This window comes from Lissotriton vulgaris, chromosome 11 (assembly GCF_964263255.1).
Source record: "Lissotriton vulgaris chromosome 11, aLisVul1.2, whole genome shotgun sequence".
Classification (NCBI taxonomy): Eukaryota; Metazoa; Chordata; class Amphibia; order Caudata; family Salamandridae; genus Lissotriton; species Lissotriton vulgaris.
Window position 1 is genome coordinate 1,005,108,912 of NC_141699.1, and position 20,866 is coordinate 1,005,129,777.

The following is a 20,866-nucleotide window of genomic DNA, read 5'->3' on the forward strand; positions in this document are numbered from 1 at the left end:
TGCTGGGCAGCAGAGAGGGAAAAAACAATCTGAGTATCGTTGGCATAGGAAAATATAGTCAAACCAGACTTCTCAGCAATGTCGGCCAGTGAGCGGACATACATATTGAAAAGTAACAGGTTCAAGATGGAGCCTTGAGGTACTCCAGAGGTTAACGCTAGAGTGTTAGACCTCACTTTGTTCAAGAAGACCTGAAAAGTACGGTCCTTTAAGAAGGAGGTCAACCACCTCAGAGCCCGACCCATAACGCCAGATAATCATATAATATCTCAGATCAAATATGGTGAGACAGTCCCTGGTTCAAAGGGAATGTTATACAAGTGCTTTAAGTATATGATTTTCATAAGGAATGGAAACACCCTTTCACCATGCAACCGGGACACAAAAAGTGCAAACTTCCCTCCTTCAGAGGAAATGTACAGCTAGGTTGACTTCAGCTAAAGCTTTTACTGGCACAGGCCATGTGCAAATTAGGCAGTATCAGTACAAGCTTTCCTTTGTATAGTATGTGCAAACTGGGCAGCAGCAGTGAAAGCTTTGCTTTCTCTCAGAACAGGTACAACTTGTCAGTAACAAAGCAAGCTTTCCTCTCCCTTCGAATGCCGAAAGCATACACTTCCATTCCCAACAGAACAGATTCAGCAGAGCAGTACATCTTGCAGAATATGTACAGTTAAATCATGAATGAAATGTACGTTACATACAGATATCTGGCATGGGTGCTTACCTCACTGAGAATAATATACTAGTGGATGAGTGTGTGAATATGCAAGTTCTGATTCCATTCTCCCTTAAGTGAAATTCATGCAGGCATCCTGAATGTTTTGCTGCTGGCGCTGGGGAATCCGCTCTATATGGCCTAATGAAAAAGCCAATCACATTTCCATTGATTTGGTTGTGTAGAAGCATAGTGAGACTTCCACTGTGTTTCCCTTTGCTCTCCTAATGGGAGGGTGCCTCAAATGTCACAAACGAACAAGTTACTTACCTTCGGTAACGCTTTTTCTGGTAGATACAGTATCTGCCTGTGGATTCCTCACCTTGTGAATATCCCCCTTGCGCCAGCAACGTTCGGAAAATTCTTCGTAGCACGCCGGCGTGGACGACGTCATAGGAGCACGGCATCGCACGCGACTCCGTCTGACGTCACCGACTCCTCATAAGGCCCACGTCGGCGTGATGACGTCAGTTCCGCCCTTTTTTCCGTGCCTTCGAGGCACCCGGACGGACCAACAAGTACATATATATATATATACAATGTACACAGTACATGCAACCAAAAACAATTAAAGTGCAAAACTATACAATTTCAGATATACAAAATCATAAATACATTTGCACACAAACCCAGGTATAGCAGAGTGGACAACGGGGAGGCGGGTGGGTCAGTGAGGAATCCACAGGCAGATACTGTATCTACCAGAAAAAGCGTTACCGAAGGTAAGTAACTTGTTCTTCTGATAGATACATCTGCCGTGTGGTTTCCTCACCTTGTGAATAGAGTCCCACAGCAGTCCCCACTCCCGGAGGAGGGTGACCACTCTGCTATACCAGGAAATCCTGGAGAACAGAGCGCGCGAAGTGGCCGTCCCTCCTCACCTCAGCATCCAAGCAGTAGTGCTTCGCAAAAGTGTGGAGGGAAGCCCATGTCGCGGCCCTGCAAATGTCCTCAACAGGAACACCTCTGACAATGCAGAAGTAGCAGACTTCGCTCTAGTTGAATGAGCTCTAATACCCTCAGGAGGGTCCTTACCCGCCAGAGAGTAGCAAATCTTGATGCAGAGAATAATCCATCTGGAAAGTGTGCGCTTGTGCACCGCTCTGCCCTTCTTGCAGCCAGCAAAACCCACGAAGAGCTGATCGTCAATACGATAGTCTTTAGTCCTATCAAGATAGAAACTAACCGCTCTCTTCGGGTCCAGGCGATGAAGCCTCTCCTCCTCCTTGGAAGGGTGTGGGGGAGGATAAAAGGTAGGAAGGGTAATGGATTGTCCTAGGTGGAAGGGAGTAACCACCTTAGGCAGAAAAGCAGCCCTGGTCCTGAGAACCATTCTTTCAGCATGGATGGACAAGAACGGGGGCTTGGAACTAAGAGCCTGAAGCTCACTTACCCTCCTTGCCGAGGTAATTGCAACCAAGAAGACCGTTTTAAAAGAAAGAAGCCTCATTGGACACTTGTGTAAGGGTTCAAACGGAGAACCCATCAGATAGGTTAACACAAGATTCAAGTCCCAATGAGGCACAATAAAGGGAGAAGGAGGGAACTTATTAGTAAGTCCCTTCAAAAATCTTAATACTACAGGAGATTTAAAAAGAGAGGGCTGATCCGGCAAACAGAGAAATGCCGATAAGGCTGAAAGATAACCTTTGACAGTGGCAACAGCAAACCCTTGCCGTGCCAGAGAAAGAGCAAACAACAAAATATCAGACAGATGAGCCTTTAACGGGTCAACATTCCTCTCCCTACACCAAGAGACAAACTTAGACCACCTATACGAATAGATGGACTTGGTGGAGTCGCGCCTGGCAGAAAGAATGACATCCACCACATCGTGAGGGAGAGAGAAAGAAATCAGATTGCCCCGTTCAATCTCCAGGCATGAAGGTGTAATGTCTGGAGGTGGGGGTGTAGAACCTGCCCCTCCATCTGAGAGAGGAGGTCTGCCCTGAGAGGGAGACGGAGCGGTGGGTGAGAGGAGAGGTGGAGAAGATCTGTGTACCACACCCTTCTTGGCCAATCTGGGGCGACCAATATGACTTGGGCCCGGTCTTGGCGAATCTTCCTCAGAACCCGAGGAATCAAGGGTATGGGAGGAAACGCGTAAAGGAGCTGACCTCCCCAGCTCAACTGAAACGCGTCCCCCAATGCTCCTTGCATCGGGTACTGGAGACTGCAGAATGACGGGCAGTGAGCATTCTCGCAAGTGGCAAACAGATCCACCCGAGGAGTTCCCCACATCTGAAAGATGTCGTGAACAACCCCTGGGTGAAGCCTCCACTCGTGGTCGGCAGAGAACTGCCGACTGAGAACGTCCGCACGTACGTTCAGGACTCCGGCCAGATGATTTGCCATCAGACAAATCTGGTGGTCCTGAACCCAGGACCAGAGACGCAGAGCCTCTTTGCAAGGACACCACGACCTTACTCCTCCCTGCTTGTTGATGTACCATATCGCGGTCGTGTTGTCCGTCAGGACTTGGACCGACCGACCGCGAAGGGAAGGGAGGAAGGCCTTGAGTGCCAGACGTATGGCCCGCAATTCTAGAAGGTTGATGTGAAGCAACCTTTCCTCTGGAGACCAAAGACCCTTGACCTCCAGATCCCCCAGATGAGCACCCCACCCTAGAGTGGATGCATCCGTTATCACCGTGGCCACCGATGGAGGAAGCTGAAAAGGCTTTCCTTGTGACAGATTGCCTTCCACGCCCCACCAAGACAGATCCGCTGCAGTCTCTCTGGAGATCTTCACTGACTCCCCGAGATCTCCGTTGTGCTGATACCACTGCCTGCGGAGGCACCACTGGAGTGCTCTCATGTGCCAGCGTGCATGGTTGACCAGGAGAATGCAAGAAGCCATCAGACCGAGCAGGCGAAGGACCTTCAGGACCGGAACAACCGCTCCATTGTGAAATAAAGGAATCATTTCCTGAATGTCGCGAATCCTTTGTGGAGGAGGGAATGCACGACATACAGTAGTGTCCAGTACCGCACATATGAACAGGTTGTGCTGGGAGGGCACAAGGTGAGATTTGAGCACGTTTATTGAAAAACCCAACCTGAACAACAGCTGCGATGTCTCTTGCAGGTGATGAAGCACTTTCTCGGGCGACTCTGCTTTGATCAGCCAGTCGTCCAGATACGGGAATACAGGTATCCCCGACCTCCTGAGATGTGCCGCCACCACTGCCATCACCTTGGTGAAAACTCGAGGCGCAGTAGTAAGACCAAACGGAAGGACCGCAAACTGGTAGTGTTGCGATCCCACCGTAAAACGGAGATACTTCCTGTGCGACTTCAGGATTGGGATGTGAAAATACGCATCCTGCAAGTCGATTGACACCATCCAGTCTTCTTCCAACAGCGCTTGAAGAACCTGCGCAAGAGTGAGCATTTTGAATTTCTCCTGCTTGAGGTAGAGATTCAAAATCCTGAGGTCCAGGATTGGACGTAACCTGCCATCCTTCTTGGGGATCAGGAAATACCGGGAGTAGCACCCCTGACCCCTCTCCTGCTCCGGGACCACCTCTATCGCACCTTTTTTTAACAAAGCCAGGACTTCTTCCTGCAGGCGAATAAGGTGGTCCTCCGAACAAAAACCCTGGCAAGGAGGGTAATTGGGAGGGAACTCCTGGAAAGGAAGAGCATACCCATTTTCTACGAGATTGAGAACCCAAAGATCTGATGTAACCGATTCCCAATCCCGTAGAAAATGAGTAAGCCGACCCCCCACCGGAGCCACATGATCCAGAATGGCGGATCTAGGGCTGCTTTGCTGCAGAGGGAGGGGGTTGATTATTAGAGGAAGAGGAGGAGGAGGAGGCCTGGCGTCCACGACCACGGCCCCTTTGCTTTCCTCTGTAGGTTTTATACAGAGGATTCTGTCGCTGCTGCTGCTGCTGCTGACCTTGGTTGTAGGAACGAAAAGTGGATCTGCCAAAACCCCAGAACTTCCTAGTCGCAGAGCCCCTTGTCTGAAGGCCCAAAGACCTCGCCGTAGCCCGGCTGTCCTTGAATCTCTCCAGAGCTACGTCAGCCTTCTTACCAAAGAGGCCTGTCCCATCAAATGGCAAGTCCAACAAGGTAGACTGAACATCAGAAGAAAAATCGGAGGACTTAAGCCATGCGGCCCTTCTTGTTGCAACAGTAGAGCCCATAATCCTGGCAACAGAGTCCACCGTGTCCATACCACTCTGTATAACCATACGAGCTGCAGCCTGAGTATCAGAGACCACTTCGTTAAAGTTCTTCCTATCGTCCTCTGGAAGCTTAGATGAAAGTTGTTTCACAGAGTCCATCAACGCATGAACATATCTCCCCAATAGGCAAGTAGCATTGGTGGATTTCAAGGCCATGCTACCCGAGGAGAAAATCTTTTTAGCAGACTGGTCCAATATTTTAGAGTCCTTGTCTGCCGGCACCTGAGGGAAAGAGCCCGCAGCCCTGCTGGAACAGGCGGCCTGCACTACCAGACTCTCCGGTGCAGGATGCGAGGAAAGAAATTCAGGGTCATCAGGAGCCACCCTGTAACGCCTTGCCACTGACCTGGAAACCGCAGGAGCAGTCAAAGGTCTCTTCCAAACCTCCTTAATTGGCTCAGTCAATGCATCCGTAAAAGGAAGTGTAGGCTCCACAATTGAAGAAGGCGAATGCAAAACTTCCGTAAGGATGTTGGGCTTGTATTCAACTGTGGGCAAAGTCAAGCCTAGCAAATCTGCAGCCTTCCTAATAACAACATGATTAGGTGCTATGTCCTTAGATGGAGTATCTGAAACGGATGGCAAACCCCACTCAGGAGAAAGTTCCAGGCCACTTGCGCTTTGGAGGTCCTCAAAACAATCCCCCTGATCTTGCAACTCTCCTTCCTCAACCTCGGAGTCCATATACTCCTTCTCCTCCAAGAGGCGTTGTGCCCTGCGCCTCGACCATTCCATGCGGACCGAAGTCGACGGATCCGGCAACGACTCCGACGGCGCCGGAGCCGACGTCGAGCGAGGAGCCTGAGGACGGGAAGCACCACGATCCGAATCACCACGAAACCGATCCGGAGTCGGCGAAGCCGCATGCGAAGTCGACGACCTCGGCGGCGCCGTACCGAGCCAAGGAGTACAAGGCGTCGGCATAAACGGCATAAAGGGGGCCCGGGCATAAGCCTGGGGCACACCCAAATTAAAAGACAAAGGACCCATGGGACCAACAGGCGCACCAGTGGGGTACATAGCCCTCGAATAAACACCAAACATGGCATTTAAAAACTGCGAGGGATCCTGACCTGGACCTAGAAAGGGAGGGTACAAAGCCAATGGCCGCTCCGAAGGAGGCTGATCCGGCAAAGGTGCACCCTGGCCCTCTTGATCTTCAGGCTCCACAGCAGGAGTCGGTGCTCGAGGAACCTCTTCTTCATGCACCGAAGAGTGGTGGGACTCCAGATCCTGATCCTGCTCCTGAACTGGAGAACTCACATGAGATTGAGCTGGAGAAGGAGACACGAAGTCCTTGTGATGTTTACGTGACTTCTTCCTCGAATCCGAAGACTCCTTGCCAGAGTGATGTCTGGAGTGATGTTTACTCCTCTTATGCTTCTTTCTCGAGGAGCTCGAAGCATGGCCCGAGGCCGACTTGGATCCGGACCTCGACCTCCCTCTGGACCTCGACCTCTCTCTGGACCTCGATCTCTCTCTGGATCTCGACGTCGCCTTGGTCCCCGAAGCCGACCTCGACTTCGACCGCGACAACTGCCTCGACTTCGAGCGCCTGGACACCGACCTCGAAGACCTACCGGCTTCTCTTTCCTTCACCTTCGCGAGCAGAAGCTTCGCCTCCCGCTCTCGCAAAGCCTTGGGGTTTATCTTGAAACAGGAACGACAGTTCTTAACATCGTGATCCGATCCAAGACACCACAGACAGTCGGAATGCGGATCGGTGATCGACATCATCCGGGTACAGGAACCACATTGTTTGAAACCCGTCTTCCTCGACGACATCCTCAGCGAAGAAGTAAATCTCAACAGAGAAACTGTAACAGCTAAACAGTGATAAGATACAAAAGTATCGCAGAAGATCCCAGAAACCGTTAGCGTCGACGACGCGGAAAAAAGGGAACTGACGTCATCACGCCGACGTGGGCCTTATGAGGAGTTGGTGACGTCAGACGGAGTCGTGCGCGATGCCGTGCTCCTATGACGTCGTCCACGCCGGCGTGCTACGAAGAATTTTCCGAACGTTGCTGGCGCAAGGGGGATATTCACAAGGTGAAGAATCCACACGGCAGATGTATCTATCAGAACTCAAATGCACATGAAGTGACTCCAAATATGCTCAGTTGTGAGTTTGCCTTGTGTAAGGTCACTGCTTTCAATTCTTCTGATAGGATCTCAAATGAGTCCAGATGTCACTGCATCGCCCAATCTATCATGCTTCGGGGTTCTGTGGTGCAGCCCAAGTTTCCATTGCCCATGCCCATCTCTGAATATGTAATTTCCTCACTGAGAGTCTCACCTGGTGGTATTTGATTATAGATTTTCTACTGGATAACTTGGCTATGCTTGGGTACATAATTCCTGACATATGTTGTTTCATCCAGCTATTTAAAGGGTTGTTTTTTATACCTTACTGAAAGAGTACAGCAAATGAACACTACAAACGCCCACAGAGGTAAATGTGTGTCCACCAACAAGCAAGAGACCGTTGGATAGCAAAAAAGGAGGAAGGCAATTGAAACCAATTCCGAAGAAGTGTCCTCCCATGCCCATTAACCCGTGAGAGTAACATCATTAAGATTACAATTAAAAAGTAAACTAACACAGAAGACTTCAATTTTCCACATACCAGTCACATGTAGCACACACTACAAATACAGCCACCATCAGCTCTTGATGACTTCTGCTACCCTGGCAATTAAGCCCAGCTTTTGTGGAGGCAATTTCTCAAATGATTCAGAATGCCCAAATTCCATTACCTGCCCCAGATATGCTCACACAGCTTAGAACAGCAGTCCTTAACCTTTTAGCTTCAGTGGACGTCCACTGAATCATTATCGGACCTGGGGACGCACTCTGAGTGGTTATTAGCAGTAGTAGAACCCTGGCCTAAGCAATTTTTAATGAATTGAACCTCAAAACAATACTCAAAAATAAAAAAACAAGTATACACCAGGCAAAGGCTCAAGTATTGAAATATTTTGTGTATTTTACCATCAAATTTAGAAAAGCTTTCACATTTTCAATGTTATTTATTAGTATATACTTTGTTAACTTTAATGGATTCATTTTAATATTATTTAATTTTTTTAAACAGTCGCAGTCCTTTTTAGTAGGCTTTGCAGACTTCCCCAGGATCACAGGTTAAGAACTACTGGCTTAGAACATCCACACACACCCTTAGATCACACAAAGCGTAAATCAATAGCTTACCACTGCACAGTCCCTGTGAATGCCAAAGGAAGGCACCATACAACTGAAGATAACACCAGTTATACCAGCACAAAAAGTAGTGGTCAATAATTGACTAAACACATCATATCTATTAGGACAACACCGGCAGAACCAATAAAATTGCCAAACTTGACCAATGATGAAAGGTTGATTCTCGTATGCAGAGTATCTGAATATTTATGCAGCCCCATGGCTTGTTGATGGCATCCTACTATTTACTGCAGTGTTCCATAGAGCAGGCTTTGCGTGGGGCTGGCATGGTGACACTAGGGACCTAGGAGAAGTCTGTTTGTAGTGTGAGCTCTGTATCCTTATAGGGTGCATCATGGTGTTGCATCTGCCGTCTTCAAGAGATGCTTTGTGATATTTCACCTGTGTGTAGTTTTCTGGAGTCCAAGTGCTGATGGAGATCAGGCACAATTACGTGGAAAGGAAACACGCACATGTGACACAATTGCTTGCTGGAGTAGCGGTCTATTGCTTAAGTCAGCGTAATTACAAATGCAAAAGAACACTATAGTGGTGATAAAAATATCCCTGCAAAACAATGAATGTATGAGCGAGAATATGGAAAAATGAATGAGCCCATGGGCTCCACTGTTGAGAATGGTCAAGAATTCAGCAATTTGCTTTGCCTATGTCTGTCACTAAGCTTAGAAAAGTAAGGGGCAGGAGAAATCAGTGTAGAAGTGGTTCTAATACATCCGGATCCACAATATATCATCATTCAACCCAATTAAGTGGCTGGACCGTTTAAAGACCCATTTCTGTTCTTTATAGTGCAGGATCTGACAGTCACTATAGGACAAAATATCATTTTCAGTTCAAGTATGGTCCAAGAGAAATCCTCAAAAACACACCCCTGACTTTTGTAATTGGTCACTGATTCAGTTGTTAGTTACCTAGTTGTATGTTGCTCCAGATTTCAGTGAGTGTTGGCCTAATCTTCTGTGTTGTTATCCCAATATAAGTCAAATTCCAAGAATAATTGATTTGATGTGTCAAATTTGGTGTTACTGTTTGTTTGGGCTGACAAAACATAGGCATCAACTTCACATTGCACTCCCCAAAGCTCTCCCTATGCTTAATCCATCCCTATCTGCTTTCCTGTCCCCTTTGCATATGCTTCCCATTTTACCTTTGCAACACTCTTATCGCTCTTCTCCATCTTTCTCCTGAGTTGTACATTGAAAGTACATTCCTTGTCCCCTTCTTAAGTAAATATGTTTTTTCTACTCTCTGCTGAGCCTCAAAGTAAGTTTCTCCCCTACTATATTTTAGGGGTGTTGCTCATAGTACATTGTATTTATTTCTGTGTTTTTTTGTTGTTGAGTAAAACCATGTCTAGTACTTGGAGACAGCGCTATTTGGAGGTATGTGGAGACCCAGACGAACTTGTGGATCAAAAATCTGTTCCGTAAGTATTAAAAATTCTTCTGGAGTAATGTTATATGAAATGTCTCTTTTTGGAAGATCCTAAGATACATTTGTGATTTGCCCAGAAAATATGAATCGTAATAATATGCTTGTACTCTGTTATATAGAATTGTACCTGGAAGCTTAACAATATTATGCTTGTTATTTCCTCCGTCATGAACATAAAACTTCTCTGTTGCCCATTGTGTTATCATATGAAAAAGTTGTAGAGGAGCTAGAAAATCACATAATGATTGATGTAACTGAAGCACATTTGTTCATACGTCAAACTTTTTGAGGTGCAATTCTTCCCAGTACAAAAGCACTCAACTGATGACATGATAGCTCACAACTGCATCAAAACTACCATCAGCATTGTACTTATACAGTCTTAGATGAAGAACATTTATGGAAACAACAGCAACTTCACACAAAAAGTTGTGAACGAATTAAGGGTTACAATTTTGGGCAATGGGAAAGGGGGTGGGAAGGCCATCGTCTGCATGATGAATGATGAACAGGCATGTGAACCTGCTTTGTGTACCCCCAGCATACTATGGAATTACAGAAGGGCCACAGACACTTGTACAGCCTCATCTGTAATGCTGATAGTGCTTGTGCACATGTAGCACCACCAATATATTTAGAGGGTGTTCCCTCATTTGCATAAGGGCATGCCCACGATTGTGCACATGTAACACCACCGATATATTTGGAGGGTGTTTCCTCATTTGCATAAGGGCGTGGTCCCATGCAAAAGAGGGAATGCTTTTGTCTCTGCACCTGGGTAGAGTTATCTACGCAGGCCCAGAGGCAAACCGGCAGTTAAGTGGCACACCGATAGTGCACCACAAAAAGGTAGCCTTCTGCATTCGCTGGGGCGCCCTATAAATGTGCCAAAGTCACATCTGACTCCTTCTCAGACGCTCCCTTTCATCGGAGCTGTTCAGGGCTCAATGCCGTTTCAGGCTTACCTGCCCGAGCAGCGAGTCCAAGATATTCAGGCTATGATTCTGATACTTCAGCCTCTATCCTGGATTTCGGTGAGACTGACTCTGGGGCTCTTGGGCCTCAAGGTCTCCTGCATCCTGTTGGTGAGACACACCAGATGGCGTATGCGGGCTCTGCAGTGGGACTGGATGTTCCAATGGACACAGCATCAGGGATATCGCACTGATATGATTCAGATCTTGGAAGGAACTACAAAGGATCTGCAGTGGTGGTTAACGAACCGTGATTGGGTCAACGGCAGCCCTCTCTCCCTTCCCCAACCAGATCTCACAGTCTTAACAGATGCGTCACTTCTGGGATGGGGTGGCCATCTGGGAGATGTGGAGATCAGGGGACACTGGTCTCCAGCAGAGATGGAGCTCCACATAAATTTATTGGAGCTCTGAGCGATTCGGTTGACATTGAAATCTGTCAAAGGGAAATTAGTGCAGGTGTTCACAGACAACTCCACCGCCATGTGGTACTGAAACAAGCAGGCGGTGTGGGGCTGTTACCCTTTGTCGAGAGGCTCTTCGTCTCTGAACATGGCTGGAACAGCAGGGTAAAACCATGTTGGTTCAACACCTGGCAAGTGTGCCAAACGCCATGGCGGACAAACTCAGCCATTGATGCCTAGTGGATCAAGAGTGGCGTCTCCAGTCAGAGGTGGCGCAAGGTCTCTTTCAGCAGTGGGGAGAACCTTGGTTAGATTTGTTCGCCTCCGAAGAGAACGGGCAGTGTCAGCAGTACTGCACGCTGGAGTTTCCAAGGCGGCTATCACTCTGTGACACCTTTCGTCGCGAGTGGCACTCAGGCCTGTTATAAGCCTTTCCCCCATACCACTCCTGTCCAGGGTTTTGAAAAAGATCAGGAATGACCGGTTCCAAGTCATTCTTGTGGCTCTGGATTGGGCGAGGAGAGTCATTGTATTCAGAGCTTCTGAGAATGAGTACCGATCCTATGATCAGGCAGCCCCTTCGGGAGGACCTTCTGTCGCAGCAGCAGGGGAGGGTTCTCTTTCCGAACCTGTCAACTCTGTGCCTCCATGCGTGGAGCTTGAGCGACGACAGTTGGTAGCTTTTGACCTTCCTCCTGAAGTCTGTAACTTTATTCTTGTGGCCAGGCGTCCCTCCACTAAGACGGTATATGCCTGCCGTTGGCAGAAATTTGTGGCATACTGTACAGAAAGGTTATTGACCCTCTTTCAGCTTCTCTGTCTACTGTACTTTTATTCATTCTAACCCTTGCCCAGCAGGACTCTGCCTTTCGAACTCTCAAGGCTTACCTTTCTGCTCTGTCTGCTTTTTTGCGGCTGCCAGACCAGCCATCTCTCTTCAAGTCTCCAATTGTAAATAGATTTCTGAAAGGGCTGACTCACTTATTTCCACCCGTGCCCTTTGTCATGCCACAGTGGGAACTTCATTTGGTCCTTTCCTATCTAATGTATGCTCCTTTTGAGCGTCAGCACAATTGTCCCCTCTTGCTGTGGACTATCAAAATAGCTTTCTTAGTAGCATTCACATCTGCCCGGAGGGTGAGTGAGTTTCAGGTGTTATCTTGCTCACCTCCTTACCTTATGTCCTTTCCGGACAAGGTGCTGCTTCGTACCAGGGCATCCTTTTTGCCAAAGGTTGTGACCCCATTCCATCTGGTTCAATCCATCACTTTGCCCACTTTCTTTGCTCCCCCGCATCCCTCTAATTTAGTGTGCAACACTGTTCAGACTGTAAATATGCCTAAACCAACCCAGGCCCACCTTCATACATTCTGAGTTTACATCTCATTTGGACTGCACCTCCATCTCAGGTTTGTGCCTCCTGCCTCCAGAGAAGATTTTGGCTAGAGATGATGCCTATTTCACAATGGCAACAATAACCTCTATCTGGTGGGGTCAGACCATTTGTGTTTTGAATATGTCATGCAAGCAGGGTTCAGTTCCAATCTGTTCTGTCAGTGTGGCTCTTAACGAACTTTAGTGCATCCCAGTAGGTTTTGCCTATTTGGATGTGTTATGGGCATATGTTTTGAGTGTTGGGCATCACAGTTTTTGTGTTGTGTTGGGCATCACAGTTTTTAACTGTTAATAAACTTTGGGGTATCCAGTGATTTAAGGTGTAGTTGTGGATTTGTAGAGTCTTTGGTTACAATGATGCTCTCAAAGATAGAGTGGAGGTGCTGAAGAAGGGAAGTTAGGGTTCTTATATCATCACCCCTATATTCTAAGCTGTAGATCACTCCTTATCTTTGATTAAATCATGCTGTTACTCCCACAAATTATTGTTAGCAACTCTCCATTTGCTGTCAGCCACCTTTGCGTTCTTTGGGACAGTCTTTCTGTTTTAACCTTCAACTGCAATATCTGCTGCTTCTAAAATATTTTAAGATATATTAATTGATTAAAATAGACTGTATTTCTTTCTTTTTTTGGAGGGACGCCCCGCCTAGTGCTTTGAAGCAGCGCTATTTGGAGGTATGTGCAGATCTACACCAGCCAGTGAATCCTTTTTTGGCTGAAATGCTGCAAGTGGATCCAGAAACTGATCCGTAAGGATTTTAAATACCTCTGATAGTAATTTCTTACAGGCATCTTTCTTCCAAAATTAGGTTTTGCAATTCTGCTTTGCCTGAAAAAGGCAAAATGAAAAAGTGTGAATATGTCCCCTCAATATTTAAAGCTTTAGTATTCAACAAAATGGTATTGTCTATACGTGACTTGCTCTCTGTTGAGATAATGACAAAGAAAACTTCATACTTGACTCTACTTTTGTGTTATCAGTCACATCCATCCAAATAAATGTAATAAAACATTAGAGTAAAATATCCTAGATGCTGTAAATAAAGCACTGTTGCCTGCTGAACAAACTCTTACCGGTTCATGTTAAAGTGAAAAACAGCTCAAAGGAATATTATAAAAAGTTGTTGTATGCGAGTCATGGAGGATATGCGCGATATCACTTCTCGGATTAATCAAATACCAGTTCAAAGGTACTCCATAAACTGCTTGCTACGTTTCAAAATATTTTATTGAGTAAGGCGAGGAACCAGAAACAGTTGACAGCGACTGTCTCCTTGCTATCTTGGTAGGATGAACCATTTCTGATAACCAGCATTTGTTAACAGAGACACGGATATATAGATATGACCCAGAAACAATGTAATTGCCTGAAAAGTACTGCTTCACCATCCAACAGCACCAGAGGTAGGAGTGGCGACTTACTCCTGAAATAAAAGCCAGCAACTGAATTATAATCAGCACTGCATGACATAATGCACAGAGGCAGACGAACATTTGACTTGGAGCAATCACTGGCATAGATGTTGCTACAGTGACCTTTCTGCACTTAATTGACCTAGAAGAATGTATTGTGTACTTGATGTAGGCATTAAGAGGTCACATATTGAGCAGAAGTAGAGAGACAAGAAAGATACAGGGAGGCCCATCTGATTTCCAGTCAGTGTTTCAGATAGGTTGGCCTGATTTAAAGATGGGTGGAAACAGAAAATCCACAAATTTCTACCAGTGGTATTTCCTCCATCATAGGGACAGTATGTTAGAAGAAATTAATTTTGTGCATACCTCTCTAGCTGTAGTATTTTCTAAAAACAGAACAGCTTGTGTTACCACCCAACTCTATACAAATCCTTCATCTTGGTGTGGTGTGTGTAGCATCACTTTCTTATTTAAGTTGGGTAGAAATGAAAATCCATTCGATTTGTGAAGGAAATGCTGAATCTGGAGGTGAATCCTCCACCAAACAGATAACCAGCAGTTTAATTTAAAGTTTTTGGAGGCCATGAACTCTTAATGTATTTGTGTAAGGAGAATGATAGACAAAAATCCATTCAATGCGCCATTAGACATTTACCATATGCTACAAACCACAGTTAACATTAATTGTGTTGACATAAACTGTTGGGTTACTACATTTGACGACACCATCAAAGCTGCTCCAATACAATGTAAAATAATAAGGCACTACTGCATGCTTTAAAATCACGCAAAACAGTTTTTTTTTCTTTTACCGTCTGCTCTGGTGTGGGGAAAAAGTCCCAGTTCTCCCATATGCTTATGGGAGGGTTAACATGGAACTCCCAGTTCAATAGCTTGAACACCTTCTGCTATTAGTATAAATAATGTTACACCCCACAAAACATCTGTAGACGGGAAGCCACTACTTAACCCTAATCTGCACCTCTCTACTACTAATGCAGTTATCCATGAATATGGATTTGCATCACTGTCCTAAGCCCCTCGGGGGACGGTGATGCCTTAGGGCTCTCTCCTGCAGGTGAAGCAGACAAAACCCATTCCACTCTGCGCTATAACATAAATTGCTGTACGCAGAAGTCACCCATACTTCCTCCATGCCAAGTGTTTAGCTGGGACTCTGGTGTAGTTCACGGATTTTTGTTACCAGCCTTCAAGAGTGCCTTGAAGCTAATCTCATTCACTTCCGCAGAGACCATGACTTCTCATTGTAAGAGAAATCACAGCAGCTCACACAGTGGGTAAAATGGTAAGGGGAAGAGAGAGAAAACACTGATGCAAGGCTTGTCACACTTCCTTCGGAACTGCTATGGAAGTCTGCAATTAAACAATACCAGATTAGAAAAGAACCTTGTAATATTCATATCTTGTAGAATCCTTTACCCAATAACCTCAAGTAACAAGTTCTCTGTCTCAGCCCTTTCTTCTCTAAAACTTAATGCAGTATCTCACTTGAACTATAAGAAAACAATGGTTATGGTTTCATCTCTTGAAAACCCTTTCGGAAAAGTTTTTGTGTACAACACTTATGACCTTATTAGAGAATTCACTACACATAAGTTAAAAGCAAGTTCCAGTCCAGGGAAAAGTACGATATGTACAATGGCGACAAGAAAATTCAAATATATGGATTCATAGTTCCAAACTGACACTCTTACCACTAAATAGTGGCTTCACGATGATCCTCTGATGACTGCCAAACATAAACTGCTATGGGAAGTAAAAAGACTCTGAATTCATTCACCTCAGATACCATCACATTCCAAGATGGCTGCCGTATAAAATCCCACTAACCGCGAGATTCAGGTTAATTCCGTTTTTCTTGCGGCTTTCACTGCTGCACAAGCCATTTTCTTTCCAATCTAGAGCATGCTCATAACTAGCTCTCCAACAGTGGTAAGCATTTAACAAATGCCATTTAGACTTTTTTAATTTCCTATAACTCAACAGTTATTAACACCTTAGCTGCTTCGCAAATATCCCTCCCCAGTGCTGCGCTGTCCATTGGAACTAGTGTTGAATGGACGTCCAATGGTCGTGCGCAGCACTGGGGAGGTAGCGCTCGTGACGACCGTTGGCCGTCAGCAGCGCTTAAGAGGTTAACACAGTTCTATCGTCTGAGTTTTCAGATATTATCTTGATTTTTCCATGAACCACTAAATTCTAGAATAAGAATGTGCATAAGGTAAAAGGTGAAAATAATTTTTTCACCAGTGCTTAGATAAACATATCTCAGAGGCTTACATGGACTAAAAGATTCCTAACAATCTCTCTGAAAACATAACAAATTGAAATTAGTAAGAGTCTGCCTAAATGAATGTGGGGAACATTTTGCTCCTGGCAGATGGCCAATCCTCTGTGATGCCAGAGGCCCCTCCATCCTAGCAGAAGACAATCCTCCATATTTAAAGTGCTATATTGATCTGTGAATGTTTGCAAATGTTGCTCCACTGGCAAGCAGGAACACATTTGGGAAAAACAAAAATTACTGCTACACACACCCTACTCAGCATTATTTTTTATGCTCATAAACGAACCAAAACGTATGAGGTAGACTATAAGAAACAAAATACAAATTTCCTTAATAGGTAGTAAGTCTTCTTGTATATTGGAAACATTTCTGATTTTTCGTACCTAGGAATGCCTTTACTTGGCATAGTGAATAGATTATTTACGTAAGGCCTTTAGCATTCGTAGACTGGTAGCTAAGGCAGATGGTCTGTCAGTCAAAGGGTTTGTTATGAGCCCCAATGTACCCCAATATAAGTCTAGGTAGCTGCATGACCTTTTACCTACAGTTGTCTTACCTTGCTCTACATAACGGTTCTGGCGCTGACCTTTTACCTAGTTATATGCTGAATAAATATTGTGTGGTTTTCTTCGAAAACGAGCCAAATTTATTATGCATGAGGATTCTTAGTATCTTATCTTTATCCCCTGCCGTTTATGCACAGCAGGATTAACATCTTCTGAATAATAACTCTCTACAAACGTCACTGCTATCTTCATCCTTTTTTTTTTTTTTTTTTTTTTTTGTGTAAGACCTTTATTAACATAAAGCAGAGTACACAGCATGAGCCTACAACCCTGAGGCCGGCTCGCCACTGCACCATGTTAGATCAGTATAATCATAGATAAATATGTAGAGCTATATGTTGACATTAGATAGAGCCATCCGGTATTCTCCAGTCAGGGCACGCATTGTACAATCGACATGAGTCTTACATTTTGTGATTTTATCAACCAAACTTTAACTTCCCCAACTTAAGACCTCTCATTGCTCTCATTTACATCCTATACAGTGAGCTGAGCAGTGTTCCATAATTCCCTCCAAGTGGTCTTCAGGGGCCATAAGATAACGGCAGTCATTCACCTCACAGCGTCACCCGCACATAAACTAATCCTCCCCATCCTCCTGTAAGGAGTTCAGATAATCCGTCAGAAAGCACCATACATCCTTGGGCCTAGATTTAACAGGCAAGTCTTCCTCATACGTTTGCAGTTTATCCCTACAAGTAGACATGCTATGCATCCACACCTTTGCAGTCGGTACCCTACGGCTGTGCCAGCATTGTGCCACCTGTCTTTTGGCTAACAGAAGCGCAATAGCACAGAATGTGCGCTTCAGCGCTCTGAATTGGGGTATAATACCGAGCAGGCAAATTTGTGGTGTGCAATGCACCTCGTCTTCCAACATGACCGACAATGCGGCTGTGATCTCCTCCCAGTAACTGGCTACCCGCTCACATTTCCATGCTAAATGTACAAAGTCCGCCCCGTCCCTATTGCAGCGCTTACATTTGTCTTCCTCTTGTAGCCCGTATCTGCGCATTTTCACCGGTGTATAATAGCTTTGGTGGATGAACTTGAAATGGATAATCCTCAAGTTCCCATTTGGTGTCAGTATCTGCGTCAGGGCGCATGAACTGTACCACTCAACCTCCGTCAGTGGAGCATCCAGTAGTGCATCCCATCTTTCCTTGGCTTTAAGTGTGTGGCCTGCTATGTCCGATTGTGCAGCAGTGTAGAGTCTGGATACCAAGTGGGACAGATCACTCGTGGTGATCAGCATCTGTAATGGCGCTAGTGTTTCCGGCTCCTCCGGGAATGTAGGGTAATGTACTTTTAATGCCCTCGTCAATCTGTAATATGTGAAGCGGAACAGAAGAGTTTGATTTTGTATGTAATCCAAATTATCAAGTGCCACGAACTTGCCACCCTGAAAGACGTCGCTCATTTTGTCGACCCCAGCTCTGGACAGTAGCGACATCCCTACTTTCTCGCTAGTGACTGATAAGGCCTGATGGTGCTGTAGCGGCATGTTCGGTGCATATAATGGGGTCTTGTGAGCCAATTGACCTAATTTATTCCAGGCCTTGATCGTTGTGTCCACCGTGTTAATGTCTTTTGAATGGAGCGGGGGTCTAGTGTGTGACAATATCGCCGATAGGGGGACTGGATGAGCATCACCCTCCTCAATGGCCACATGTGTGACGTAGGGGACTTCATGGTACCAGTACGCTGCGTACTGTGCCTGGGCACAGAGGTAATATAGGAGAAAATCGGGCACCCCGAAACCGCCTTTAGCTATTGGGAGCGTAAGGGTCTGTAGATCAATGCGAGCTTGTTTACCCGCCCAGATCAAGGTTAGTACTAGTGATTTGATGCGCCGAAAGACCTCCCGCGTCGGCGTGATGGGAATGTTGTTAAAGAGATACAACAACTTAGGCAAGATGTTCATTTTGACGATCGCTATGCGATCAGCAATGGACAACGGCAGGTGTATCCAGCGACGGACTTTGTCTTCCAGTTTGGCGATTACCACACCATAATTCGCACGCATGACTTCGTCAGGGTCCCTATGGAACATGACACCCAGATAGCGTATCGGGTCCCGCTGCCACTCTAGTGGATAATCTAGCGCAAAGGAGACAGTGGAATCTGTGAGGGGTATTAGTGATGACTTGGACCAGTTTATCGCCAACCCCGAGTGGCCCCCAAATCGGATGTACTCCCTGAGGAGCGGGTTTAAATGTGTTTCTGGATCGCGAACATAAAGCAACATGTCGTCCGCGTAGAGTGATATGTGCAGTGGTCTGGACACAAATTGCAACGCCGATTCCCTGTAATTTTGCCGCACTATGCACGCCAGCGGTTCCAACGCCAGTGCGAAGAGCAGGGGTGACAGGGGGCAACCTTGTCTTGTGCCCCGGCCAATGTCAAATGGGGCCGAAACGTACCCGTTTATCCGGACCCTCGCACACGGTTTGGTATATAGCAATGAAATCCACTGAACAAATCTTTTAGGAAAACCCATCCTATTAAGGACGGTCAACATGTATCGCCATTCAATGGAATCAAACGCTTTGGCGGCGTCGAGTAGTACAGCCACTGCTTTAACCGAGGGTTTGAGATAGTGCGCCAGAGCAAACAGGGACCGTGTGTTATGTGAGGTGGATCTTGTGGGGACGAACCCCGCTTGATCCGGGAGCACTAGGCGAGTCATTAAGGGGGACAGTCTGACGGCTAGCAACTTTGCAAGAATTTTGGAGTCCACATTTATTAGGGATAGGGGCCTGTAGGAGTCACAGTTGTCCGGGTCTTTGGCCGGTTTGAGGAGTGCAATGATCATAGCCTCTCGCAGAGTGGGAGGGAGCAGGGAACCCTCAAAGGAGGCGCCGTACATGTCCACCAAATATGGGGCAATGAGATCGACAAATTCCTTGTAAAATTCGGACGTGTATCCATCTGGACCCGGTGCCTTACCATTTGGGAGCGATGCGATCACCTCAGTGACCTCCTCAACCGTGATCGGCCGAGCCAGATATTCCCGATGGGCATCAGACAGCCAGCCAATCGCCACATCATGAAGGTATTCGTAAGTTGCCTCCGCCGTAGCTGTTGGTTGAGATTGGTATAGTGTGCTGTAGGAGTCTGCAAAGCATTTGACAATGTCTGCCGAGTGTGTTTGAACTACTCCCGCTCCTGATTTGACCCGAAGGATAGCCGAAGGCCCCCGCCCTTCACAAATTTTCCTCGCTAGTACACGCCCTGGCCTGCCCCCCTCGCCAAAAGCCCTGGCTGAGTGTTTGCGATCTAGATACTTGATTTCTGACGTTAGGAAGTCGGCATGTTCTGTGTGTAAATCTCGCAATTGGGGTAATAACAGTATGTCCTGTGTGTTTTCATATTGCATTTCAAGTTCCCTCATCCGACTTTCGCATCGGCGGATCTGAGTCCTAATGTCTTTGAGTACGCCTACGGTGGTGCTAATGCAGACGCCCCTTATCGTGGCCTTGAAGGCTTCCCAGAGTAAACGTGGGTCGTCCGTGGTTTGGGAGTTATTATTGAAGTAGTCTTTGATCGCCTTAGTCAGGGTGTCGACATAGACAGGGTCCGTGAGGGCCTGAGAGTTAAATCGCCAGTGAAAGGGGGGGGGGCGTGTAGTGTGGAATGTCCAGCTGCATGACAACCGGATTGTGGTCCGACAATGTGCGTGGGAGTACTTTCACTGTACGTGCCCATAGTGCTACATCCCTGGACCCTAGCCAATAGTCCAGTCTGGACCAACTATTGTGCGATGCTGTGATGTGTGTAGCGCCAGGATCATCAGTGTGTTGTAGTCTCCAGATATCCGCTAACGCTAGATCGCTCATCATGTGGTCTATCATAAGCCTCGCCTGCTTGTGTTGTTCCACTGATTGGGAAGACCGGTCCAGGCCGTCCCGCAGTGTCACGTTCCAGTCCCCCCCACATAAAATGTGTGTGCCAGTGTGGTTCTGCAAGTGTCCCCAGATTTCCCGATAAAAGTCAGGTGCATCAATGTTCGGGCCATATATGTTGAGGAGTGTTATGAGTTGCCCCCTAAGCTTGCCGGACACAAGCACGTACCTGCCAGCTGGGTCTCGTGTCACATGCCTCTCTTCGAAGTGCACCCCCTTCTTGACCAAGATGAGTACCCCCCGGGAGTAGGAAGAATATGAGGCTCTGTAGGACGATCCCGCCCATCTCGACCCCAATGTGGCATGTGTATGTGGCGCCA

General features: G+C 46.5%; 1 protein-coding gene across 6 annotated transcripts in view; it reads left to right on the forward strand.

Moving 5' to 3' along the window:
* Positions 1 to 20,866, forward strand: part of LRRC34 (leucine rich repeat containing 34) — a 327,003-nt gene that overhangs the window by 184,572 nt on the left and 121,565 nt on the right. For 5 of the 6 annotated variants that reach the window (XM_086944310.1, XM_086944306.1, XM_086944307.1 and 2 more), the window contains 2 exons: positions 9,484 to 9,567; positions 12,987 to 13,100. In XM_086944310.1, the coding sequence (XP_086800436.1) occupies positions 9,484 to 9,567; positions 12,987 to 13,100 (198 nt within the window). The remainder of the gene's footprint in view (positions 1 to 9,483; positions 9,568 to 12,986; positions 13,101 to 20,866) is intronic. The other variant, XM_086944309.1, reaches the window with a different exon arrangement.